The sequence below is a fragment of the Mobula hypostoma genome, chromosome 2 (genome assembly GCF_963921235.1).
Source record: "Mobula hypostoma chromosome 2, sMobHyp1.1, whole genome shotgun sequence".
Lineage (NCBI taxonomy): Eukaryota > Metazoa > Chordata > Chondrichthyes > Myliobatiformes > Myliobatidae > Mobula > Mobula hypostoma.
Genome location: NC_086098.1, coordinates 237,942,347 through 237,967,716, shown reverse-complemented (window position 1 = coordinate 237,967,716; position 25,370 = coordinate 237,942,347). Strand labels below are relative to the sequence as shown.

Here is a 25,370-nt window from a genome sequence, read left to right as displayed (position 1 = left end):
TTGTCGAGGTAATTTTGGGATGGCATAGAGACCTTCTAGAAATTTGATGTGACCTTGAAAAGCTTTGTTCTCCTTAGCCATTCTGAGCAGAGACGAGGGGCCGAGTGCCACCTCCACCCACACCTACTGTTCCAGAGGGAAGCAACCGAAGTAATATCTAAAATAAGTTTAGTTTGAGTATTCTCCAAAGTTCTACAGGCCTGGATATGTGATACAACTGAAGATGAAACAATCTTGAAATTAGAGCTTAAGGTTTTAAAAATCAGCAGAGTTGCCATTCAAAGTTTCCGAAGTTCAGCAAGTCAATCTCCGCCCACGTTCTTTTCCTGGTGCCGCCCACTCATTTACATCTCAATTAATAAACGGACCCGAAGACCCCAGTTTGTTGGGTCTGAAAGCGGAGGGGTTTCCGAAGTTTGCAGAACAACGCATGGTTCGGTCGGAATTTTTGGGCGCTCGCTGTCAGCATCTGTCCGGAGGAATGTCCCCAGCGCTGCATCTCCTGTGGGTTCTGCTGGTTCATTTACCAGGTGAGAGTCGGATTGGTTGACGCACGGATTATCCGGTAAAATTGGGATTACTGCTGATTTTTATTTTGCTCCATGTCTCCCAGTGGTTTTATTGTGTTTTATTGCAGATATCCACGCGGCCCCAGTGCTCAATCAGACACCAATGTCGGGACCTGTTTCCGCGGGACAAACCGCCCGCTTAGAGTGTCGGATGCAGAATGGTAATGTTGGAAGTTACTACATGAGCTGGTACCGACAGCCTCCCGGGGAGAGACCGAAGTGGGTATTAACTCATTACAAAGACAATAGCATGAACCGCGGGACAGGGATCACAGACCGTTTTCAACCGTCCAGAGACACCTCCAGCAACAGTCACATCTTGACCATTAGCAGTCTGGAGCCCCGGGATTCCGCCGTCTATTACTGTGCAGCGTGGAATAATGAAGCTGCCTTCGGTCCAGGCACCATCCTGGGCATTAAGAGTAAGTCGCTTCCTCATTCTGTTACAAACAATTCCTACTGCAGCCACTGTCATTCCCCACAGCTGGATAAAATCCCGGACAGGGAGGGCAGGTTCCATTTGTCTCAGTCTGGCATAAGGGCCGTTCAGCCTATCGAGTCAGGCCCACAATCAAATTAATGACCGCTGGCCTTGTGAACAAATTTGTTGTTGACACTTTTGATCTACTTCAGTCGGTGTAACAATTCAATACTTTCCGTCAATCCTTCTCTTTAACACAATAGGCCCCGTACATTGTATTATTAGTATTGGTTTAATTTTGCTACTTTTCACGAGATGCAATGAAAAATTTGTCTTGCATACTGTCCATAAAATCACGTGATGACGGTGCATTGAGTTAACATCGGCTTAATGCAGAATAAAAGTTAACAGCCACAGAGGAAATGCAGTGCAGGTCGATCAGTTGCAAGATCATAAGGAGGTAGATTGTGAGGTTAATAGTCCATCTCATCGTACCAGAGAACTATTTAATAGTCATATTACAATGGCCCCTCTATGATGTCAAATTTAACCAATGCCTACTGTCTGCACATACTCCATATCCCTCCATTCTCAGCACAATCATGTGTCCGTCGAACAGCTTCTTAATTGTCCCTATCGTATCTACCTCCTCCAGCTCATGCACCCATCACTCTGTACACAAAGTAAACATTCACCGAACTTATCCTCTAAATTACTCTCCTCTCGGCTTAGCTTTCTGCCCTGGGGAAAATATCTTGACTGTGGAACCTATCGCTATCTCACATACTGTCTTGAATGATGTTCACACCTAATTCTGGGTCGCTACCGCAAGCATGAAATCTAACTTTCCCACTTCATTCACCACCTATGAGAACATGTTTGTTGCGAATATTCCATACTTCCGCGTCATTATGATTGTAGGCAAAACAGGAGTAAAACGTCAGATTTAAAATACTACACACTAGGGGAAGGTGCTGGGCGGACAACTGACTGGTCACAGAGTCATAGGAGGGTTATTAAGGGTTCGGAATGAAATCTGGAGCTGAACGAGTCGTTTCGCCTTTTCCCGCTTCTCTCCGGTTCACAGCCCAGCTCTTTTTACCATCATTTCCTCTTCAGCCACTGGGTACCGAGTCTTGGATATCCACTGAGTTTTCCCAACCTCGGGACATCCCAAAGAGCCTTCTTTCTATCATTAACTGAAAGTGTAATATTCTCAGTTATTGTCCTAAGAGTTGAAGATTTGGGGAGTTATTGGAGAACAACAAGGAACTGGTCTCCCGAGAGGGACCAATCATATGGGCACGGTGTGGGCAATCAGAGGAGGGATTGAGTAGTGTCGAAGTTATCTTTTAACACAATGCAGCACCGAGAGCAGAGTGGATTCAAAAAGATTTTTCTTAAATAAATGATGTCACGTCGTAGCCGCGCAAGGCTGCGATTAATCTGGGCAGCTCTTCATTCAAATCTTTGTACCCGAGGGGTCAAGTATGCCGTTTACGGTGTCCCAATGACTGTGTTAATTTCGGCGCTGGTGCTTCTATCTTTGAACGGCTATGAAATAATATTGTTTCTATTCCCCTCCGTCTCCTCTCTCACACAGGTAGCGATTCCCGGGAGCCCTCAGTTCTCCTGCTCCCTCCCTCTCTGGAGGAGACCGACAAGGGTTCGGCCACTCTCTCCTGTCTGGTGAGTGGTTTTAAGCCGGGCTTGGTAGCACTGCGCTGGAGCGTGGATGGAGTCGAGACGGAGAGCGGGGTGACGACAGGCGCCGTGGCCCTGGACGCTGACCAGACCTACAGGCTGAGCAGTTACCTGCGAGTAACCACCGCTGCCTGGAACAAGGGCTCGAGTTATTCCTGCAGCGTGAGCCACAGCTCGCTGAGCTCGCCGCTGCGCAACACCATCTCTTCGTCCGCCTGTGCGCAGTGAGAGTGTGCCGGCTGGCAGCACACGCGGATTGTTTGTTTTTGTTTAATGCAGTGAAGCAATCATTGTGTCTGTGCAGCCGCCCATTGCAATGTAATTGTATAGTAATGTTCGCTCATGGAAACAATCAGAATGTTTAATAATTTCAGAACAGTTGGCAACAATAATCCATCTCTTGCGAGGGATAATTTTGTGTAGAATTGTCCCCACTGTGCTCTGTCTGAACTACCGCACTGTCTAGATTCAGGAGCGATGTCCCCTGCTGTGATTGGAATTTGTGTAACATATCTCTAAATAAAAGAGGAAACAGCGGTAGATTTATCGTGTCTTGCATTTACTGGGCTGCTGGGAGTATGTTGGGATGAATGGTTGTGGACAACATGCCGTCTTGGAGCCCCAATCAGAATTACAGTTAAATCGACTCCGACATCTTATTCCGCTTACTTCTCTCTGTGTCCTGAGCATTCTTTGTCCGTCGGCACTCACCCCCGCATTCACCGGAACCTTCTATTCCTCGTCGTCCTGCACTTCTGCTCTTCATTTACAACCATCCCTGTGGGAGGGAGATCATCATTCTCACGGCCTTATGGCCAACGTCTTACCATCATTGGGAGTGTTACACTGTATGGATGTTTTCCCGTGACGTGACCATTCTCTCCATCGATCCCGTTAGTTCCTGAATGAAGGCATCGGTCTCACTTCCCGCCCTGACACCACCGTCACCACCCGCCACATCCGCACACTAGCTTCTATAACTCATAGGTATGTTCAAAGTTTAAGGTAAATTTGTTGTCAAAGTCTGTAATCGTCTTCATATACGACCCTGAGTTTCATGTTCTTACAGATATTCACAGTAGAATAAAAAGGTAGAATAGATGGAATGAAAAACTACACACAAAGACTGAGAAGCACAAAGACGAATAACTGCAAATAAATAAATGGTTAGATAGAAAGAGAGATAGATAAATAAATAAAACACACATGAAACTCAATCAATCATAAATAGATAAGCAAAAGGATAAAGGTATAATGGATAAAAACATAAATAATACTGAGGACACGAGTTTGATCGCGGAATCAGTTCAGAGATGTGGTGGTTAAAGTCATCCACTTCGGTTCAGGGGCCTGATGGTTGAACTCTTCCTGAAACTTGTCGTGCTGGATCTAAGACTGTAATTGCAGGTGGGAGAGAGTTGCTGCAGCGCAAAACGTGCGTAAGATGACAGCAGAGACCGTTTAATTATGTTAAAGTTATATCTTGCTTGATCAATAGCGTGGTCTTTATGGAGGGTGTGACTGATAAGACGACTGCGAGTTTGAGGTCCTTGTACACACAACGAATTCAGTAACATTTCACACAAGTTACCTACGGTTGTCTTACCTGCTGATGTCTTCAAGAATTTGGTGTAGAAATCTGACCTGGGTGTCATTATACACCAGTCATTGAAAGTGGGCATGCAGGTACAGCAGGCGGTGAAAAAGGCGAACGGTATGCTGGCATTTATAGCGAGAGGATTCGAGTACAGGAGCAGGCAGGTACTACTGCAGTTGTACAAGGCCTTGGTGAGACCACACCTGGAGTATTGTGTGCAGTTTTGGTCCCCTAATCTGAGGAAAGACATCTTTGCCATAGAGGGAGTACAAAGAAGGTTCACCAGATTGATTCCTGGGATGGCAGGTCTTTCATATGAAGAAAGACTGGATGAACTGGGCTTGTACTCGTTGGAATTTAGAAGATTGAGGGGGGATCTGATTGAAACGTATAAGATCCTAAAGGGATTGGACAGGCTAGATGCGGGAAGATTGTTCCCGATGTTGGGGAGGTCTAGAACGAGGGGTCACAGTTTGAGGATAGAGGGGAAGCCTTTTAGGACCGAGGTTAGGAAAAACTTCTTCACACAGAGAGTGGTGAATCTGTGGAATTCTCTGCCACAGCAAACTGTTGAGGCCAGTTCATTAGCTATGTTTAAAAGGAAGTTAGATATGGCCCTTGTGGCTACAGGGGTCAGGGGGTATGGAGGGAAGGCTGGGTTCTGAGTTGGATGATCAGCCATGATCATAATAAATGGCGGTGCAGGCTCGAAGGGCCGAATGGCCTACTCCTGCACCTATTTTCTATGTTTCTATGTTTCTATGTCATTAATGAGGTTTTTTATGCTGGTTGGGTGTGTCAACCTGTGCCTGGACTTCCACTTTCCATTAATAACCACACTAATCACTCTATGTATGGACAATGCAGAGCAATGTGCGCTACATTAGATAAAATAAATCCTGTCCATAAGGTAGAAATCCAATGAACAATCGGGTAAATGAAGCCCACACTTGGTTTAATGCAACAATTAACATTTTTAACGTTTTAAAATATCTTTGAAAATACAGGGATAGTGAATCGCATTAAAAACACTAAAACAGAAAAATCAATGAACATAAGGAGTGTACATTGAATATTACAAAAATAGCTTTATTTGTCATGCATAAAAATAAACATGCAGTGTAGTGTGGCATCTTATCAAACGCTTTCTGAAAATTCAAGTACATGACGTCCACTGCCTCGCTTTTGTCCACACTGTTCGTTAATTCCTCGAAGAACTAACAGAGTTGTGCAAGATTTCCTTTTGTGGAAACCATGCTGATTTTAACTTAGTTTATCATTAGTCTCCAAGTATCCCGAAACCTCATCCTTCGTAAGAAACTCCAACAATGCCCAAACACGGAGGTTAGGCTAACGGGCATGCAATTTCATTTCTTAAAGGGTGAAGTAAATATGTAATTTTGTCGTCCTCCGTGACCATGCCAGAATGAAGTGATTCTTGAAAAATCATGACTAATGCGTCCGTTTGCTCTTCAGTGACCTCTCTCAGTCACCGTAAGACCCTTTAGTTCTCTAGCACATTTTCCTTTTTAGTAGCTGTAACATTTACTCCTGCTGCCTGACACTCACTGACCTCTGGCATACTGCTAGTGTCATCCACTGTGCAGACAAATGCAATGTACCCATTAAGATCACCTGTCATTTCTTTGTCGCCCATTACTACATCACCAGCATTATTTTGCAGTGGTCCAATATCAACTCTCAGCTCCCTTTTACTCTTCATGTAACTGCTGACTATTCCTAATCATATTATGCCTCTCCAAATATTCATAAATCTTGCCTCTGAGGATCTTCTCCACCAACTTACCGACCACTGAAGTAAGACTTATGGTCTATAATTTCCTGGGCTATCTCTATTTAGTTTCTTGAATAATGGAATAACATCCGCAACCCTCCAATCCTTCGGAAGCTCTACTATCCCCATTGATGATGCAAAAATCACCGCCAGAAGCTCAACAATCTGCTCCCTCGCCTCTTACATTACCTTGGGGTACATTTGGTCCGGTCGCGGAGACTTATCCAACTTGATACTTTCAAAAAGCTCCTGCACATCCTTTTTCTTAATATCCACATGCTCAAGCTTTTCAGTCTGTATTACCATGTAGACCAGCATTGACCAGCTGAACTGAAATATTTGTTTCCGGGTTGTGGGATTCTGTGATTCTATGAATCTGCTTATTTGATGCTGGTTTAATAGTTCACAGTAATTTTTAATATTATCTAGGCGAGGTGGTTTGGGCTTGATGACAATTTCTATGCATCCATTCTGAAAATGTGGGAAGCGATGCGATGAGACGGTCTTGCATTTCCATAGCAACTTTCCTGCTCTGGATGCTGCCCAGAGACTTTTCTGTCCCAATGCGTTTTCTATAACTACCAGTCAATGGCAAGATCATGACTGAGTGACTGTTAGGAGAAAGATAAATGTGAATAGACAGTTAGCACAGTGCACCCCTGTGGTCATTCCACTTAATAATAAGTATACCACTTTGGATACTGTTGTAGGGTGACCTCACAGGAGAAGCACGGAGACCGGGTTATTGGCACTAAGCATGCATCCATGGTCCAGAAGGGAAAGAGGAAGAAGAGGGGACCGGGAGTGACAGGGGACTCAATGGTCAGAGGAACAGACAGGAGATTGCGTGGACGTGAATGGGACACCCGCATGGTATGTTGCCTCTCAGGTGTCAGAGTTAGGGAAGTGTCAGATCGCGTCTACAAAGTTTTGGAGACGAAGGGATAGCAGCCAGACCTCTTGGTACATATTGGTACCAATGACATAGCAAAGAAAAGCGGAGAGGTTCTGAAAAGGGAATTTAGAAAGCGAGGCCTAATTTCTGGATTGTTGCCCGTGCCGTGCGCCAGTGAGGGTAGAAAGTGAATGTTTTGGCAAATTAATGAGTGTAGGGGGCAGGACTTCAGGAACATTGCGATCTCTTCTGGAGGAGTTATGACCTGTTCAGAATAATAATGCGAGCTGGATTAATGGATATCGCCCTGTAGCACTTACATTAACAGTGATGAAATACTTGAAGAGCTTGGCCATGACTTGCCTGAACTCCTGCGTCAGCAAGAACCTGAACCCATTGCAATTTGCCGATCGCGACAACAGATGAACGGCAGATGCTACCTCAATGGCTCTTCACACGGTTTTAGACCAGCTGGGCACCGCAAATACTACAGCTCGGCATTTCATACCATTATTCCCACAATTCTGACCGAGACGCTGCAGAACCTGGGCCTCTGTACTTCGCTCTGCAAATGGATCCTCGACTTGCTAACTGGAAGACGATGATCTGTGCGGTTTGATGATAATATCATCACTTCGCTGACGATCGGCACTGGTTGACCTCAGAGGTGTGTACCTAGCTCACCGGTCTACTCGCTATATACCCATGACCGTGTGGCTATGCATAGCCGAAGTAAAATCTATAAATTTGCTGATGATACAAACATTGTTGGCAGAATTTCAGGTTGTGACGGGAGGGCTGACAGGAATGAGATATGCCAACTTCCGGAAGGGTAAGACGGAGGAACACATGCCAGTCCTCACAGTGGGATCAGAAGTGGAGAGAGTGAGCAGTTTCAAATTTCTGGTTGTCAAGATCGCTGAGGACCAAACTTGGCCCCAAAATATTAGTGTAGCTATTAATATTAAAAAAAGCAAGACAGTGTTTATGCTTCATTGGGAGTTTAAAGAGATTTGGTATGCCAAGAAATACATTCAAAAACTTCGGTAGATGTACTGTAGAGAGCATTCTTACAGGCTGCATCATTATTTTCGTAATGGGGGGAGGGGTGGTTGTGCTACTGCACAGGACCGAAGAAAGCTGCAGAGGGTTATAAATTTAATCGGCTCCATCTTGGGTACTTGCCTACAAAGTATCCAGGACATCTTCAAGGATCGGTGTTTCAGAAAGGCAGCGTCCATTATTAAGGTCCTCCAGCACCCAAGCCATGCCCTTTGCTCACTGTTGCCATCGAATAGGAGATACAGAAGACTGAAGGCATACACTCAGCGATTCAGGAACATCTCATTCTTAAATGGACATTAATCTCCTGGACACAAACTGAAATTTAGCGATCATTATTAAAGTGTTCTATGACCCAATTAATCTCTTGTTGAATCCCAAATTAGGAATGTATTGAAGTCAGCGGGATTGACAGGTTAGTGGAGGGTAAGGGGTTTAAGGGGTATAAGGGGTTTGGCAAATTTCATTGGTGGAATAGGTGCATTTTCCAACATGCATTGCGACAGTATTGCACTGCTAGATCGTACAATCATCTCAAACCTTATCCGCCTAAAGCATATTGGTTTAAGTAATCCCACGGTCAAACAACACTGATTCCTTCCCAGTGTATCGAGTTGACGGCGGTCACTCAAACAACCGGAGGAAAATCGATGACCCAGTCTGTTTATTTGACTCTCTGTTCCATTAATTGGAAGGGATTTTTCACTCTTGTTGAAATGTCCGAAATTGTGGCGATACGAAATTGAAAGCTCCTTATTTGTTAGCTTATCATGTATTGTTTGAGACACTTCCTTAGTGTTTTCTGCTACCGCTACAGGGTCACTCGTGGAAATTCCAGCAGCTGCTTTTCCCGCTTTTATGCACCTTACCCACCGCCGGCGAGGCCTGGCCCATCTCCTGATCAATACACTTTAATTTATACAACTGATAAACCACCTGGTTTCAGAATTTGCTGGGTATTATTGGGAATGGAGCTTTACAATTCTCTGACATGCTGAAACATCATCAGCATTGTGCGCATAATGTTCACATATTTCCAAAATTCAATTTCACCAATGGTTCTGAACACTGGTTAGAAAGAAGGCGAAAACTATTGCCCCACTATTGCTCCTGCCCCACCGAACTCATTTCTGCATACCTCGACACTGTTTTATCACCCCTTGTTCAATCCCTTCCGACCTATGTTCGTGACACTTCTCACGCTCTTAAACTTTTCGATGATTTTAAGTTCCCTGGCCCCCACCGCTTTATTTTCACCATGGATGTCCAGTCCTTATATACTTCCATCCCCCATCAGGAAGGTCTCAAAGCTCTACGCTTCTTTTTGGATTCCAGACCTAATCAGTTCCCCTCTACCACCACTCTGCTCCGTCTAGCGGAATTAGTCCTTACTCTTAATAATTTCTCCTTTGGCTCCTCCCACTTCCTCCAAACTAAAGGTGTAGCTATGGGCACCCGTATGGGTCCTAGCTATGCCTGCCTTTTTGTTGGGTTTGTGGAATAATCTATGTTCCGTGCCTATTCTGGTATCTGTCCCCGACTTTTCCTTCGGTACATCGACGACTGCATTGGCGCTGCTTCCTACACGCATGCAGAACCCGTTGACTTTATTAACTTTGCCTCCAACTTTCACCCTGCCCTCAAGTTTACCTGGTCCATTTCCGATACCTGCCTCCCCTTTCTAGATCTTTCTGTCTCTGTCTCTGGAGACAGCTTATCCACTGATGTCTACTATAAGCCTATGGACTCTCACAGCTATCTGGACTATTCCTCTTCTCACTCTGTCTCTTGCAAAAATGCCATCCGCTTCTCGCAATTCCTCCGTCTCCGCCGCATCTGCTCTCAGGATGAGGCTTTTCATTGTAGGACGAGGGAGATGTCTTCCTTTTTTAAAGAAAGGGGCTTCCCTTCCTCCACTATCAACTCTTCCCTTAAACGCATCTCCCCCATTTCACGTACATCTGCTCTCACTCCATCCTCCCGCCACCCCACTAGGAATAGGGTTCCCCTGGTCCTCACCTATCACTCCACCAGCCTCCGGGTCCAACATATTATTCTCCGTAACTTCCGCCACCTCCAACGGGATCCCACCACTAAGCACATCTTTCCCTCCCCACCTCTCTCTGCATTCCGCAGGGATCGTTCCCTACACAACTCCCTTGTCCATTCGTCCTCCCCATCCCTCCCCACTGATCTCCCTCCTGGTGCTTATCCGTGTAAGCGGAACAAGTGCTACACATGCCCTTATACTTCCTCCCTTACCACCATTCAGGGCCCCAAACAGTCCTTCCAGGTGAGGCAACACTTCACCTGTGAGTCGACTGGGGTGATATACTGCGTCCGGTGCTCCCGATGTGGCCTTTTATATATTGGTGAGACCCGACGCAGACTGGGAGACCGCTTTGCTGAACATCTACGCTCTGTCCGCCAGAGAAAGCAGGATCTCCCAGTGGCCACACATTTTAATTCTACATCCCATTCCCATTCTGACATGTCTATCCACGGCCTCCTCTACTGTAAAGATGAAGCCACACTCAGGTTGGAGGAACAACACCTTATATTCCGTCTGGGTAGCCTCCAACCTGATGGCATGAACATCGACTTCTCTAACTTCCGCTAAGGCCCCACCACCCCCTCGTACCTCATCTGTTACTCATTTTTATGCACACATTCTTTCTCTCACTCTCGTTTTTCTCCCTCTGTCCCTCTGAATATACCTCTTGCCCATCCTCTAGGTTCCCCCCCCTTCTCTTTCTTCTCGGACCTCCTGTCCCATGATCCTCTCGTATCCCCTTTTGCCTATCACCTGTCCAGCTCTCGGCTCTATCCCTCCCCGTCTTGTTTTCTCCTATCATTTCGGATCTCCCCCTCCCCCTCCAACTTTCAAATCCCTTACTCACTCTTCCTTCAGTTAGTCCTCTCGAAGGGTCTCGGCCTGAAACGTCGACTGCACCTCTTCCTACAGATGCTGCTTGGCCTGCTGCGTTCACCAGCAACTTTGATGTGTGTTGCTTGAATTTCCAGCATCTGCAGAATTCCTGTTGTTTGCGAAAACTATTGCTTGTTGTTGATGGTGACGGTTGCGTTCAGAATGAGGCAGAAAAGCTTGAAAACAAAGTCAGACTGTTCAGCAGTGGCCTCAAGCAGAACCTTTTCTCAATTTCACAGACTTCAATGCGAACGAAGTTAGAGGGAAAATAAAACAATAAACGCAAGGCAAAGCAGGACAGTCAACTAAAACTCTAAAATGGAAAACGAAGCCTGCACTGCGGCTGAAAGGAATAACTAAATATAAAACGAATACTGCTAGTCTTCAGAGTTAGTTGACTCGACTGTCCGATTTCTTAGGCAAGGCCGAATGTAAGCAGGCAGCCAAGCGTTGCTGTGCTGGGTCAATTCTCGACAAGCACCATAATGGAAAGAATGGAGTCAAATACTATCACGATGAGATAATAATTAGCTGACACATGCATATCCAGGAGCTCAATTGAGCATCTGCTGCGCTGCTGAATGCATGGTTATGAAACCAGTTGCATACGTCAGCGTGGAGATTGCTTAAGTACTCGACAGTAAAGACATTTGGAATCAAATTGCAAAGTTCAATGTAAATTTGTAATCAAAGTGCACATATGTCACCGTATGAAAAGCTAAAATTCGTTTCCTTTTGGGCTTAGTCAGTAAGTTCACGAACCACAGTAGAATCAATGAAAGACCACACCCAACAGAATAGAAATGAATTCTGAGCAAAAGGCAACAAACTGTGTAAATAGAAAATGAAAATAAATAAATAAATAAATATATATATATAACCGATACATGAAGAACATGAGAAAAGAGATCATTGTCTGTGTGGTGGGAGTGCTCGATGATTGATGCTGCTTTCCGGGGACAGCCTTTCTTTCCAGATGTCTCAAATTGTGGGAACGAATTGACCGTAATGGACTGTACGTCAGCTGCTACTTTTTACAGGATTTTCCGTGCAAGCGCATTGGTGCGTTTCCATGCCAGGCCGCGACGCAAACAATCAATACACCCTCTACTGCACATCTATGGACGTTTGTAAAAGTTTTAGATGTCATGCCGATGCTTCGTAAGCTTCTAAGGAAGTAGGGACGGCGCCGTACTTTCGTTGTAACTGCACTTTCATGCAGAGCCCAGGACAGAATCTTTGAAACAGAATCACTGAGGATTTAAAAATTGCTGATCCTCTCCACCCCTGATCGTCGAAGTAGGACTGGTTCTTGGACCTACAGTTTCCTTCTCCTGAAGTCAATATTCAGCTCTTTCTTTTGTTTACCTTGAGTGAAAGGATGTTGTTGTGGCACCATTGAGCCAGATTTTCAAACTTCCTCCGATCTGTTGATTCGTCACCAGCTTTGATTGGGACAACAACAATGGTGTTGTTAGCAAACTGATATATGGCTTGTAGCTGTGCTTAGCCTCACATTCATAACTATACAGCGAGTAAAATTGTGTCTAAGTACACGTCCTTTTTGTGCAGACGTGCTGATGAAAATTGTGTAAGAATTTCTTTTGCGAGTCCAAACGGTCTAGAATTGAGGAAATCGAGGATCCAATTGCACAAGGAGGCATTAAGGCCAAGCTCTTGAAGCTTATTGGTTTAGATTTCGGGGGTAATGGTGATGAATGACGAACGGTCCTTGATAAAGACCATCCCGTTGTATGCATTCTTGCTGTCTAGATGTTCCAGGGGTGAGTGAGAAGGCAATGAAAAAGTACTTGCTGAGCTTCTGTTATGCCAATAGGCAAATTGGAGATGATCCAGGGCGTTTCTCAGGCAGCTGTTGATACGCTTCATCACCAACGTCTCAAAGCGCTTAATCACTGCGGATGTAATTAGTGCGACTGAACGAGAGTCACTGAGGAGGATTCCCACGATCTTCTAAGGCACCGGTATAATTGAAGCCTGCTTGAAGATTGCGAGTATATCACACTGCTAAAATATAAGATTAAAGACATTTGCGGACACTCCAGCCAGTTGATTAGAATAGGTTTTTTCATACATGGCCAGGTACTCCATTTGCGCCGGATGATTTCCGTGTGTTCACTCGTCTGAAGGCTACTCACATTTCAACCTCAAGACTGAGATCACCGGGCTATCATGGACTGTAGGAGTTCCTGAACGTTCCTCCATGTTTTGACGGTCAAATCGACTTTAGAAGACATTGAACTCATCTGGCTTCAATGTCCTGCTGTCGCTTAGTTTCAGTTGGTAAGAGGTAATGACATTCAAGCCTTCCCACAGCTGTAGAGCATCCTCCAGTGATTGAAGATTAGTCCGGAATTGCTACATCGCCCGTGATATGGCTTTCCGGAGATCGTACCTGGAAGTCTTGTATCTTACTTTCCTGCCAGATCTGAAATCCAGTGATCTAGCTCTCTTCAGATTGCGGATCTCATAGTCCAACCAGGGTCCCTGGTGGGGAAAGATTCTGAATGATTTTCGGAGTACTCACTCGTGTACAGCTCTTTTTAGATACTCCGTGACAATCATTCTGTGTTCATTCTGATACTCAGATGTGTCACTGAACGCGGCCCAGTCCACCGACTAGAACCAGTCCCGTAGCCCATCACCCGCTTTCTGCGACCGTTCCTTTGTTGTCCCTTTGTTGGGCACGAGGCGAGAAAACCCATCCTGCAAAAACCCGGAGCCAGAGCGTGGATCAGCATTTGGAGCTATGATATTGTGTCCATCACAGAGACTTGGATGGTGCAGGGGCAGGAATGGCTACTTCAAGTGCCAGGCTTAAGATGTTTCAGAAAGCACAGGGAGGGAGGCAGAAGAGGTGGGAGGGTGATCAGAGACAGTGCCACTGCTGCAGAAAAGGTGGAAGTCATGGAGGAGTTGTCTACGGATTCTCTGTGGGTGGAATTTAGGAACAGGAAGGGGTCAATAACTCTACTGGGTGTTTTTTATAGTAAGAAAATAGTAAAAGGGACATCTAGGAGCAGATAGGGAGACATTTCTGGAAAGGAGTAATAATAACAGGGTTGTTGTTGTGGGAGATATTAATTTCCCAAATATTGATTCGTATCTGCGTAGAGTGAGGGGTTTAGATGGGGTAGAGTTTGTTAGGTGTGTCCAGGAAGGTTTGTGAACACAATATGTAGAGAAGCCTACAAGAGGAGAGGCTGTACTTCATCTGGTATTGGGAAATGAACCTGGTCAGGTGTCAGGTCGCTCAGCGGGAGAGCATTTTGGAGATAGTAATCACAAATCTATCTCCTTTACCAGATCATTGGGGAGAGATAGCAACAGATAAGTTAGGAAACCGTTTAATTGGCGTAAGGGGAAATATGAAGCTATCAGGCATGAACTTGGAAACATAAATTGGGAACAGATGTTCTCAGGGAGATTTAAAAGAAATGTGGAAAATGTTCAGAGGATATTTGCGTGGAGAACTGCATAGTTCTCACTGTTCCAATGAGACAGTGCAAGTATGGTAGGGTACAGGAACCTTGGTTTACAAACGCTGCTGTAAATCTGGTCAAGAAGAAAAGTAGAGCTTATGAAAGGTTGAAAGAACAAGGTAACGATAGAGATCTAGAAGATTACAAGGCTAGCAGGAAGGAGCTTAAGAATGAAATTAGGAGAGATAGAAAGGACCATGAGAAAGTCTTGGCGGACAGGATTAAGGAAAACCCAAGGCATTCTACAAGTATGTGAAGAGCAAGAGGATAAGATGAAAGAGAATAGGACCAATCAAGTGTGAAGGTGGAAAAGTGTCTATGGAACCAGAGTAGATGGCAGAGGTACTTAATGAATGCTTTGCTTCAGTATTCACTACGGAAAAGGATCTTGGCGATTGTAAGGATAACTTTCAGCGGACTGAAAAGCTTGAGTATGAAGATATTAAGGAAGTGGATGTGCTGGAGCTTTTGGAAAGCATCAAGTTGGATAATTCACCGGAACCGTACCGGATGTATCCCAGGCTACTGTGGGAAGAGAGAGATGAGTTTGCTGAGCCTCTGGCGATGATTTTTGCATCATCAATGAGGACGGGAGAGTTTCTGGAGGATTGGTGGGTTGTGGATGTTGTTCCCTTATTCAAGAAAGTGAGTATGGATAGCCCAGGAAATTATAGACTAGTGAAGCTTATTTCGATGATTGGTAAGTTGATGGAGAAGATCCTGAGACGCAGGATTTATGAAAATTTGGAGAGGCATAATATGATTAGGAATAGTCAGCATGGCTTTGTCAAAAGTACGTCGAACCTTACAAATCTGATTGAATATTTTGACAATGTGACTAAACACATTGATGAACGTAGAGCCGTAGATATAGTGTATATGGACTTTTAGCAAGGCATTTGAGAAGGTATTCCAAGCAAGGCTTACTGAAAAAGAAAGGAGGCATCGGACGAAAGGGACAATGCGTTCTGGATCCAGAACAGGTTTGTCCACAGTAGGCAAAGAGTGGATGTAGACGGGTCATATTCTGCATGGAGTCCGGTGACCAGGGATCTGTTCAGGGACACCTACTCTTTGTGATTTTTATAAATGCCCTGGATGAAGGATGGGTTAGCAAATCTGCTGATGACACAAAGGTTGGGGGTGTTATGGATAGTGTGGAGGGTTATCAGATATTACGCGGGACATTGACAGGATGCAAAACTGGGCTGAGCAGTAGCAGATGGAGTTCAACCCAGATAAGTCTTAGGTGGTTCACTTTGGTAGGTAAAATATGAAGGCGGAATATAGCATGAATGGCAAGGCTTTTGGCAGTGTGGAGGAGGAGAGGGATCCTGCTGTCCGAGTCCATAGGACACTCAGAGCTGCTACGCAGGTTGAACCTGTGGTTAAGAAGACATACGGTTCATTGGTCTTCATCAATCGTGGGTCTGAGTTTAAGAACCGAGAGGTACTGTTGCACCTCTATAGGACCCTGATCAGACCGTACTTGGAGTACTGTGCTCAGTTCTGGTCTCCTCACTACTGGAATGACGCGGAAAGCATAGAGAGGGTGCAGTGGAGATTTACGAGGATGTTGCCTGGATTGAGGAGATGCCTTAAGAGAATAGGTCGAGTGAACTCGGCCTTTGCTCCTTGGAGCGACTGTCATCGTCCGGTCCGTAAAGTCCGCATTCCAGTTCACGGTCTGGTCCGTGGACTCAGGACTGCGGGTCTTCCAGCTGTCCGTTGTTTTGGTTGAATTAATCAGAGGCACCTGATTCCCATCTTGGGGCTTGGAATATAAGTAGCCTTTGGGACGAATGTGGGCTGCTGGTTTGTCTTGTCAAGGTCCCCTGGGAGCAACCTGCCGGTGGAAGGCTAGAGCGGCCGCTTACCATCTTTAGGCCGCGTTACGGAACCATCCCCTCATAGAGCCTTGCTGTCAGTAGTCGTAGCAGTCTTTGAGGTATGGATTGGGACGTTTCCCGGCCAGCTGAGTGGCCGTCAGACACTCAGAGCTAGGTAGGGTTCCGGCTGTTTCCGTAGGCAGCGGAGGTCGACTGGCGACTCGCCGAAACAGAGATGGTACTGTCTGTCGTTCTTCGATGTTTGTCTCTTCTTGTTCTCGCCTCCGTGGGGTGAGACAGGCCGTTCTGCCGTTGCCCTGCAGGGAGATCTGTCTTGTCTTGTCCTTGCCTCCGTGGGTAAGTCAGACCGTTCTGCCGTTACCCGACGGCGGGATCTTTCCCACCTTTGTGTGGAGATAAAGTTGAGTCCCGGCTTGTCTGAGTGTAAGCCCCGGATCTATGTCTATGTTCTGTCCAGTCACATGTCGGTGTCGTGCTAAAGATGAGTCCGGCTTTTCGAAGGGTAAGTCCTGGTTCTATGTTAATGTACAGTTCCCAGTGTGTCTCCGAGCTCCAGTCTCCGCATTATCACCTTCCGCATTCCAAGATCCCAGCTCCCAGGCTGAAGCCTCAAGCCCCAAGACCCCAGCCTGTCTCCAAGCGCAAGCCTCAAGACCCCAGCCTGTCTTCAAGCTCAAGCCCCAAGACCCCAGCCTAGCTTCAATCCTCAAGACCAAGACCCGAGCCTTAAGGATGAAGACCAAGACCCGAGCCTCAAGCCTCAAGACCAAGACTCCAGACGCAAGCCTCAAGACCAAGGCCCCAACCTCAAGCCTCAAGACCAAGACCCCAGTCTCAAGCCTCAAGACCAGGATCCCAGCCTCAAGCCTCAAGACCAAGACCACAGCCTGCAGCCCCAACCCTCTAGAACCCAGCCACTTCCTATCCTATAGTCATGACATGTCTTTGCCTGGTTCCGGGGCCCGAGCCATAGGCAAGACCCAGGTTTTGGGTCCTTGTCCAGCCTCCGGCTCGGAGCCGAAGCCCAGGTTCCTGGTGCATAGTTCCTTGTCCGGGTTCCCTGTCTTGTCCATGTCCTAGCCCTAGTCTGCGTTCTTGTCCCTGCTCCTTGTCTGTACCCTGTCACGTCCCTACTCTAGTCAAGTCCTGTTCCTAGTACTTCAGTGTCTGTGTCTTGCATTTGGGTCCGCTACCAGCGCTCCCATTGTGACAGCGACAGAGGATGAGAGGTGACCTGACAGAGGTGTACAAGATCATGAGAGGCATTGATCGTGTGGCTAGTCAGAGGCTTTTACCCAGGGCTGAAATGGCTAGCACAGGAGGACAGAGCTTTAAGGTGCTTGGAAATCTGTATAGAGGAGATATCAGTGGTAGGTTTTTTACGCAGAGTGGTGAGTGTTTGAAATGGGCTGCCGGCGACCATGGTGGAGGCTTAAACGATAGGGACTCTTAAGAGAATCCTGGATGGATACATGGAGTATAGGAAAATAGAGGGCTATGGCTGAGCATAGGCAGTTCTGAGGTAAGGATATGTTCGGCAAAGCTTTGTGGGCCGAAGGCCCTGTATTGTGCTGTCGGTTTTCTGTGTTTCTATGTTTCTAGTGAAAGTCAAACAGAAGCTACAAAGACCGCATCCATGGGTTGGGAAGATTTAGAAATCCAGCAGATTGAGACGGTTTTCTGCCCCAAAGGGAAGTTTGTGTGTAAAAAAAAAGAGAAAAGAGCAGTCCCGGCTCTTAGTCTTGCGAGACCATGGATCTGCGCCTGGAAAGTCTTCACTCTCCAGGGCAAGTTTGTATGGAAGACCAGCAGTTGCCCATGCTGCAAGTCTCCCCTCTCCACGACACCAATGTTTTCCAAAGGAAGGGCATTAGGACCCATACAGCTTGGCACCAGTGTCGTCGCAGAGCAATGTGTGATTAAGTGCCTTATTTAAGGACACAACACATGTTGCCTCGGCTGGGGCTCGAACTCACGACCTTCAGGTCGCTAGTCCAATGCCGTAACCACTTGGCCACGTGCCCACACGTTTGTGCGTATGTTGTGTAATTTGCCACCCTGTAACAACTCAGTGCCAAGAAACAACAGGCAACACGCTGCATACGATTAAAGGAAATATATTTATGAATCTTAACTAAAGGGTTAGCAAAGAAAACAAAGAAAAAACAAAAAGAGCCTATTATAATTAAAGAGTGAAATGTGCACTGTTGGAGCACAATACACCAATCCTCAGTCCATCTCGCTTCTGCCTCCTTCTAATCACAATTTCCCCACCAGATCGTGTCCTATGACTGGATCTACTCAGCGTCTACTCTCTTCATCTCACGCCGAACGATAGATGCAGCTCACATTCTAAAGCATTATTTATCTCCAACCATAACCCAAACACTGCTTCTAAAGGAAGGCCACTAAGTTAGCAGTGAAACCTTCCCAAGGGTGTTACAAACCTTGAGATCCAATGATCATTTCATTCACATGATTGTTAATGGAGACAGCATGGAGAAACTGAAACTTGTGTTTCACACAGGAAATGTTGAGGTGAGACATGTTCAAAGTGAACGAAAGATGGACGTGCTTGCGTGGGAGAAATATGTGAATCTATCTCAATTCAAAGAACCGGAAGAGAGTTTCAACGCGATAGATTAATGTAAAATGATGGCTTTTGAATTCAAGATAAAGCCTGATGATAATCTAGGACAGTGTTGAAGTTTATCGTTGCGTATCCAACTAAGTTTTAGTCATAGTCATAGTCATAGTCATACTTTATTGATCCCGGGGGAAACTGGTTTTCGTTACAGTTGCACCATAAATAAAACATATTAATAGAACCATAAATAGTTAAATAGTAATATGTAAATTATGCCAGTAAATTATGAAATACGTCCAGGACCAGCCTATTGGCTCAGGGTGTCTGACCCTCCAAGGGAAGAGTTGTAAAGCTTGATGGCCACAGCCAAGAATGACTTCCTATGACGCTATGTGATGCATCTCGGTGGAATGAGTCTCTGGCTGAATGTACTCCTGTGCCCACCCAGTATATTATGTAGTGGATGGGAGACATTGACCAAGATGGCATGCAACTTAGACAGCATCCTCTTTTCAGACACCACCATCGGAGAGTCCAGTTCCATCCCCACAACATCACTGGCCTTACGGATAGGTTTGTTGATTCTGTTGGTGTCTGCTACCCTCAGCCTGCTGCCCCAGCACACAAAAGCAAACATGATAGCAGTGGTCACCACAGACTCATAGAACATCCTCAGCATCGTCTGGCAGATGTTAAAGGGACCTCAGTCTCCTGAGGAAATAGAGACGGCTCTGACCCTTCTTGCAGACAGCCTCAGTGTTCTTTGACCAGTCCAGTTTATTGTCAATTCGTATCGCCAGGTATTTGTAATCCTCCACCATGTCCACACTGACCCCCTGGATGGAAACATGGGTCACCGGTACCTTAGCTCTCCTCAGGTACACCAACAGCTCCTTAGTCTTTTTCACATTAAGCTGCAGATAATTTTGCTCACACCATGTAACAAAGTTTCCTACCGTAGCCCTGTACTCAGCCTCATCACCCTTGCTGATGCATCCAACTATGGCAGAGTCATCCGAAAACTTCTGAAGATGACAAGACTCTGTGCAGTAGTTGAAGTCCAAGGTGTAAATGGTGAAGAGAAAAGGAGACAAAACAGTCTCCTGTGGAGCCCCAGTGCTGCTGATCACTCGGTCGGACACACAGTGTTGCAAACACACGTACTGTGGTCTACCAGTCAGGTAATCAAGAATCCATGATACCAGGGAAGCATCCAACTGCATCGCTGTCAGCTTCTCCCCCAGCAGAACAGGGCGGATGGTGTTGAACGCACGGGAGAAGTCAAAAAACATGGCGCTCACAGTGCTCGCTGGCTTGTCCAGGTGGGCGTAAACACGGTTCAGCAGGTGGACGATGGCATCCTCAACTCCTAGTCGGGGCTGGTAGGCTAACTGGAGGGGATCTAAGTGTGGCCTGACCATAGGCCGGAGCAGCTCCAGAACAAGTCTGTCCAGGGTCTTCATGACGTGGGAGGTCAATGCCACCGGTCTGTAGTCATTGAGGCCGCTGGGGCGCGGCGACTTCGGCACAGGGACGAGGCAGGACGTCATCCACAGTACAGGAACCCTCCGGAGCCTCATGCTCAGGTTGAATACATGGCGAAGTACTCCACATAGCTGAGGGGCACAGGCTTTGAGCACCCCGGTACTGACACCATCTGGTCCTGCAGTCTTGCTTGGGTTGAGACGTTTCAGTTGTCTTCTCACCTGTTCAGTTGTGAAGCCGACCGTGGTGGTTTCGTGTGGGGAAGGGGTATAGTCATGAGAGCAGGGTGGGGGACTGTGAGGAGGGGTAGGAGGGGAGAGTGGAATATGCGTTGGTTGGGGGCCGACAACAGATGACTCATGTGTGGGATGGGCAGGGGCCACAATGTCAAATCTGTTAAAGAACAGGTTAAGTTCATTGACCCTATCCACACTGCCTTCCGCTCCTCTGTTGCAAGTTTGCCGGAACCCAATGATGGTCCTCATCCCCCTCCAGACCTATCTCATGTTGTTCTGCTGGAGTTCCCACTCAAGCTTCCTCCTGTACCTGTCTTTAGCCTCCCTGATCCTGGCTTTCAGGCATCTCTGTATTGCCCTCAGCTCCTCCCTATTTCCATCTCTAAACGCCCTAGAGATTTTAGCGTTCAGGATGTCCTTAATGTGCTTTGTCACCCATGGCTTGTTATTTTAATAACAAAGGGCAGTTCTTGTCGGAACATTGCAGTCCACACAGAAGTTGATGTAATCAGTGATGCACTCTGTGAGCCCATCAATATCCTCTCCATGTGGCTCACCGAGTGCCTGCCAGTCTGTCACCTCAAAACAACCTTGGAGCGCCTCATAAGCCTCCTCCGACCATTTCCTCACTGTCCTCGAGGTTGCAGGTTTACTCTTCACCAGAGGCACGTAGCAGGGTTTTAGATGCACCAGGTTGTGATCTGACCTCCCCCAGTGGGGGGAGGGGAGAGGAGCTGTACGTATCCTTAACGTTAGCGTACATCAAATCCAGAGTCCTCTCCCCTCTGGTTGTACAGCTCACATACTAGCCATGGTAACCTGGTTGACGTTACCCGAGATGGTAATGAGGGCACTCGGGTGCTGGGTTTCTAATCTGGCTATGACGGTGTAAATGATGTTACATGCCGACGTCGGGTTGGCAGAGGGAGGGATTTATTGAGGTCTCTGCTCATTATTCCGCATATCACTCTTGTAACGCATGATTATTTCAGTTGCTGTCGCTTTTCTGTCAGCTTGCGTCAGTATAGTCATGTTCCTCTGCCCTCTCTCATTAACAAGGTGTTTTCGTCCACAGACCTGTCATACACTGGCTTTTTTGTTTATTTTTTGCACATTCTCTGTATACTTTAGAGAATTTTGTGCCAGAAAAATCCAGGAGATACGCAGTTTCCGAGATACCCAAAAAACTCAGGCTAGTACCCACAATCATGTCAGATTCAATGCCACCTTGATCACCTTTGTTCTTCATTTTGATGTTCGGTGTCAACAATAAACGAACCTCCTGATCATGTCTGAATTCTTCTATGGGATTGAGTTGCTGCCTCATGACTTGTTGATTAGAAATTTGCATTAACGTTCAGCAATACCTAATAAAGTGGGCACTGAGTGTGTAGATGAGCTGTGGGTATGATATACTGACGTCCAAAGCATTACGACATTTGTGGGCTACTTCGGACTATGGTGGTTGTTAACACAAACATTGCATTTCAATGTATGTGCCGATATATATGTGACAAATATCACTAATCATATCCTTGCCTTTGCTCTTGGAATGAGACGATATATTATGAAAGCGAGACTAAATAGCTTGCTCCCATGCGCATACAATTAAATCCCGAAATTGCGTTTAATTATAAGAAGCTGTGGTATTGCTCTTGGTATCGACCTTTATACTCCGCATATTCCGGAGCAATATCCATTTGTGTAACTCAGGACTGATTTGCATGATAGGAATGACGTGACAAGTGGAAGGTACCGTATAAATATACTTTTAATCATCGCACCATCTTTCGGGGGAGGGTGGCGCAACAGCATCTCAGTGAGCGCCCTTTTATTGCCTGCTTCACCTTCTCTGGGTTCGCACTAAGAAAGTCGTAAAGCAGTTAAATGCATGACGAATGAAAACAGATCAGATTGACACCTTTCCTCGATGTCCAGTGATACATCTATTTTCCGAATCAGTACAGCAGATTTATTTCTCGTAACACTAAATTAACTGTGTCAGCTGCAAAGCCAATACCTTCTTTGTCTGAAGCTCATCACCCCCACTGGAATTTAGAACGCCGACAAATACTTCCTCTCCCATCGATAGGGTCTTTGGATCTTCTCATGGAGTTTCTGTAGCTCTGGGGTTCACAGATTGGGGTTGCTAGCCCAAGGCCCAACCCTCCTCCTTTCGCAGCCGGTCTTGGGACAAACCACGGCGGAGTTACAACGACAATATTCCGTCTAAGTATATTATTGCTGAATCGCAAGTCATACTGGGCATAAACGTTTAAAATGCCAGTGGAAGTGTGATTTTCTCCAAGTAACATCTGCCATGTGGTAGTAGAAGAAGGCAGCCATACACGGGATGTAATTGGCAAACCAGTTTCAATGGCGAAGATACATGTGATAAACTTTCCCATAGTCCTTATCACCACTTCAGTCCTGGGAAGGAAATTAATAATAAGGAAAGACATGATATGGCGTACTCGCAAATGACATGTACGACACAGAGTAATAATGGCAGAAGGGCATTGCGAAATCTCAAAAAGAGAGAATTCCCTTTACTTCCTCAAGAGCGGTCGTGGGATTGATGTCCAATCTATTTGGAGACATAAGGTGAATATTGAATGCAGGTCTTTCACCGTTACGCGCTGCATTAGTCATACGCTCATACGCTCCGCAAATGTCCTTTCCGAATTCCCGTTGGATTGCTGATATCCCATGAATTACCATTCATTTTGCTGATGTCTACAAACTCATAATGAGCTGTTCGGATTCCAGTCGTAACTTAAAGAAAGTTAAGGGAGTTCCTCAGTCAATACCTTGCCTACAAGAGAGACAATTCATTCCATAGACCCTGTAACGTGGCAGCAGAAGAAGGCCGTTCAACCCTACAGGTCTCACAAGCGAAGAGCAGAAGCGGGTCAAAACTTCCAGAATCTACTTCCCTTCAATCACACTCCGCCTGTCCAGTACCTTAACTCATTTTCACTGATAACCTTACTCCCTTATGAAACCACAACTGATAATGTGACATTTCCCATCCTCGAGATACGCTAAATTGCGTTAAGACGTGATAAAACACACACACGGCTCTGCATACATGAAAATAAAACAACTATCACTGAGCGATGAATCAAGAATTCAAATCACCGCGACAGAGTGTCCGACTCCATAGAACATTTTGCATTTCACAACACAGGCTTCTGAACACTGTGATAACATTAGAAGCACAAGAATTCTGAAGATGCTGGAGATCCAGAGCAAAAACACACACGCACACACATTCGCACACGCACAATGCTGGAGGACTTCATCAGGTCAGGCTACAACAATGAAAAAATCGAGTCAACATTTTGGGCCGAGTACCTTCATCAGGATAGGTGATGCGTCTTTGCGCTAAACGACGATTCTATTTCTTTCCACAGATGCTGCTTGATCTGCTGAGTTCCTCCAGCAGTTTTTGTGTGTTCCCGCAGTTTCAAATTAACTGGTACATTTATTAACCGGAAAAGAAGAATAGGTAAACTCATGGAGCAAAGATTAAAAATTCCTGTGAAACTTCATTATAAGTTTGGTCCTGAAGAAGGGTCTGGGCCCGAAACGTCGAATGTTTATTCATTTCCATAGCTGTTGCCTGGCCTGCTGCGTTCCTCCAGTATCTTGTTTGTGTTGCTTTGGATTGCCAGCATTTACAGAATATATTGTGTTTATAATTTTGGTGCTGTAAAGATCTCTGATTTGTCCTCAGCTTTTTATATTCTATTTAAATATCAGGCACATTCTCAGGTGTTATGTATCATATATAATATAGCCAAAGTTGCTGACGATAGAAAACCGGGCAGGAACGTGATTGGGAAATTGAATTATCCATAAAAATGATATTAATCCGTAATAAGAGGAGAATTAGGTATCATATGGACAACTATAAGATTGTTGACTGCATAATTCAGACGCAGAACAGGCCTTTCGGGTAGATGTTGTCTCTTTCGTGGCCCTGCGTATTTGTGCACCTACATTTGCTAATACATTTCGTAACTAGTGTCGTTAACCGTTGTGCTTTCTGTTTCATCTTGTCAAATTTATTTTGATTGGAACGGGTTTTATGCGTACTGGTATTATTTAAGGCGGATTCCTCATTAGCACTTATGGCGGGGTCCTGTTTTTTCGAGAAAGTTATATCTCGCTGTGGTGCTCGGACAAGCCATCAATGTTCTGTTGGAATTATTATGATTAAGCTCTTGTTTCTGTCTCTACATGAGAGTCTGTCGTTCCTCGGCAGCTGGGTTAAGTCGTTTGTCAGCGCACACAGTAGCAGCAGGATCCTGAGGCACAAATGAATCCAGCAGAGTTTGAACGGCCGCTTGGACAACGGTTAGCTGGAGGCGAGCGTCCCTTATATTCTCAGTGCTCGTGTCGAGGTTCTGTTGCGAGTTTTTTGTGCCTCCCACTGACCTATAGGTTTCCGAGGAATATTCCATGTTCCTGAGTTATATGCCATGTTGTCGATTTTACCAGCCCTGCTTCGAGAGCATCAGGTCTGTTTCGAGTTTACCAGTTCGGTCCTGAGAAATCAGACCTGTCTCGCGTATACCAGTCCTGCCTCCAGAGCATTAGGTCTGTCTCAAGTTTACCAGCAATTTCTGGAGAGCATCATGTCTTTCTCGAATTCACAATCCCTGTCTCGGGCTCATTGAGACGTCAGTTGCCGGCCTTAGGGAATGATGTACTGCCATGAGCCATTCGGGA

The 25,370-nt window shown here is 45.9% G+C and overlaps 1 protein-coding gene across 1 annotated transcript in view; it reads left to right on the top strand.

Annotated features, from left to right (window-relative positions):
• The first annotated feature begins 423 nt into the window (after positions 1-423).
• LOC134357996 (uncharacterized) overlaps positions 424-25,370 on the top strand; it is a 164,038-nt gene continuing 139,091 nt past the window's right edge. The window contains exons 1-3 of the mRNA XM_063069850.1: positions 424-530; positions 614-991; positions 2,594-2,918. Of these exons, the coding sequence (XP_062925920.1) occupies positions 431-530; positions 614-991; positions 2,594-2,918 (803 nt within the window). The 5' untranslated portion in view covers positions 424-430. The remainder of the gene's footprint in view (positions 531-613; positions 992-2,593; positions 2,919-25,370) is intronic.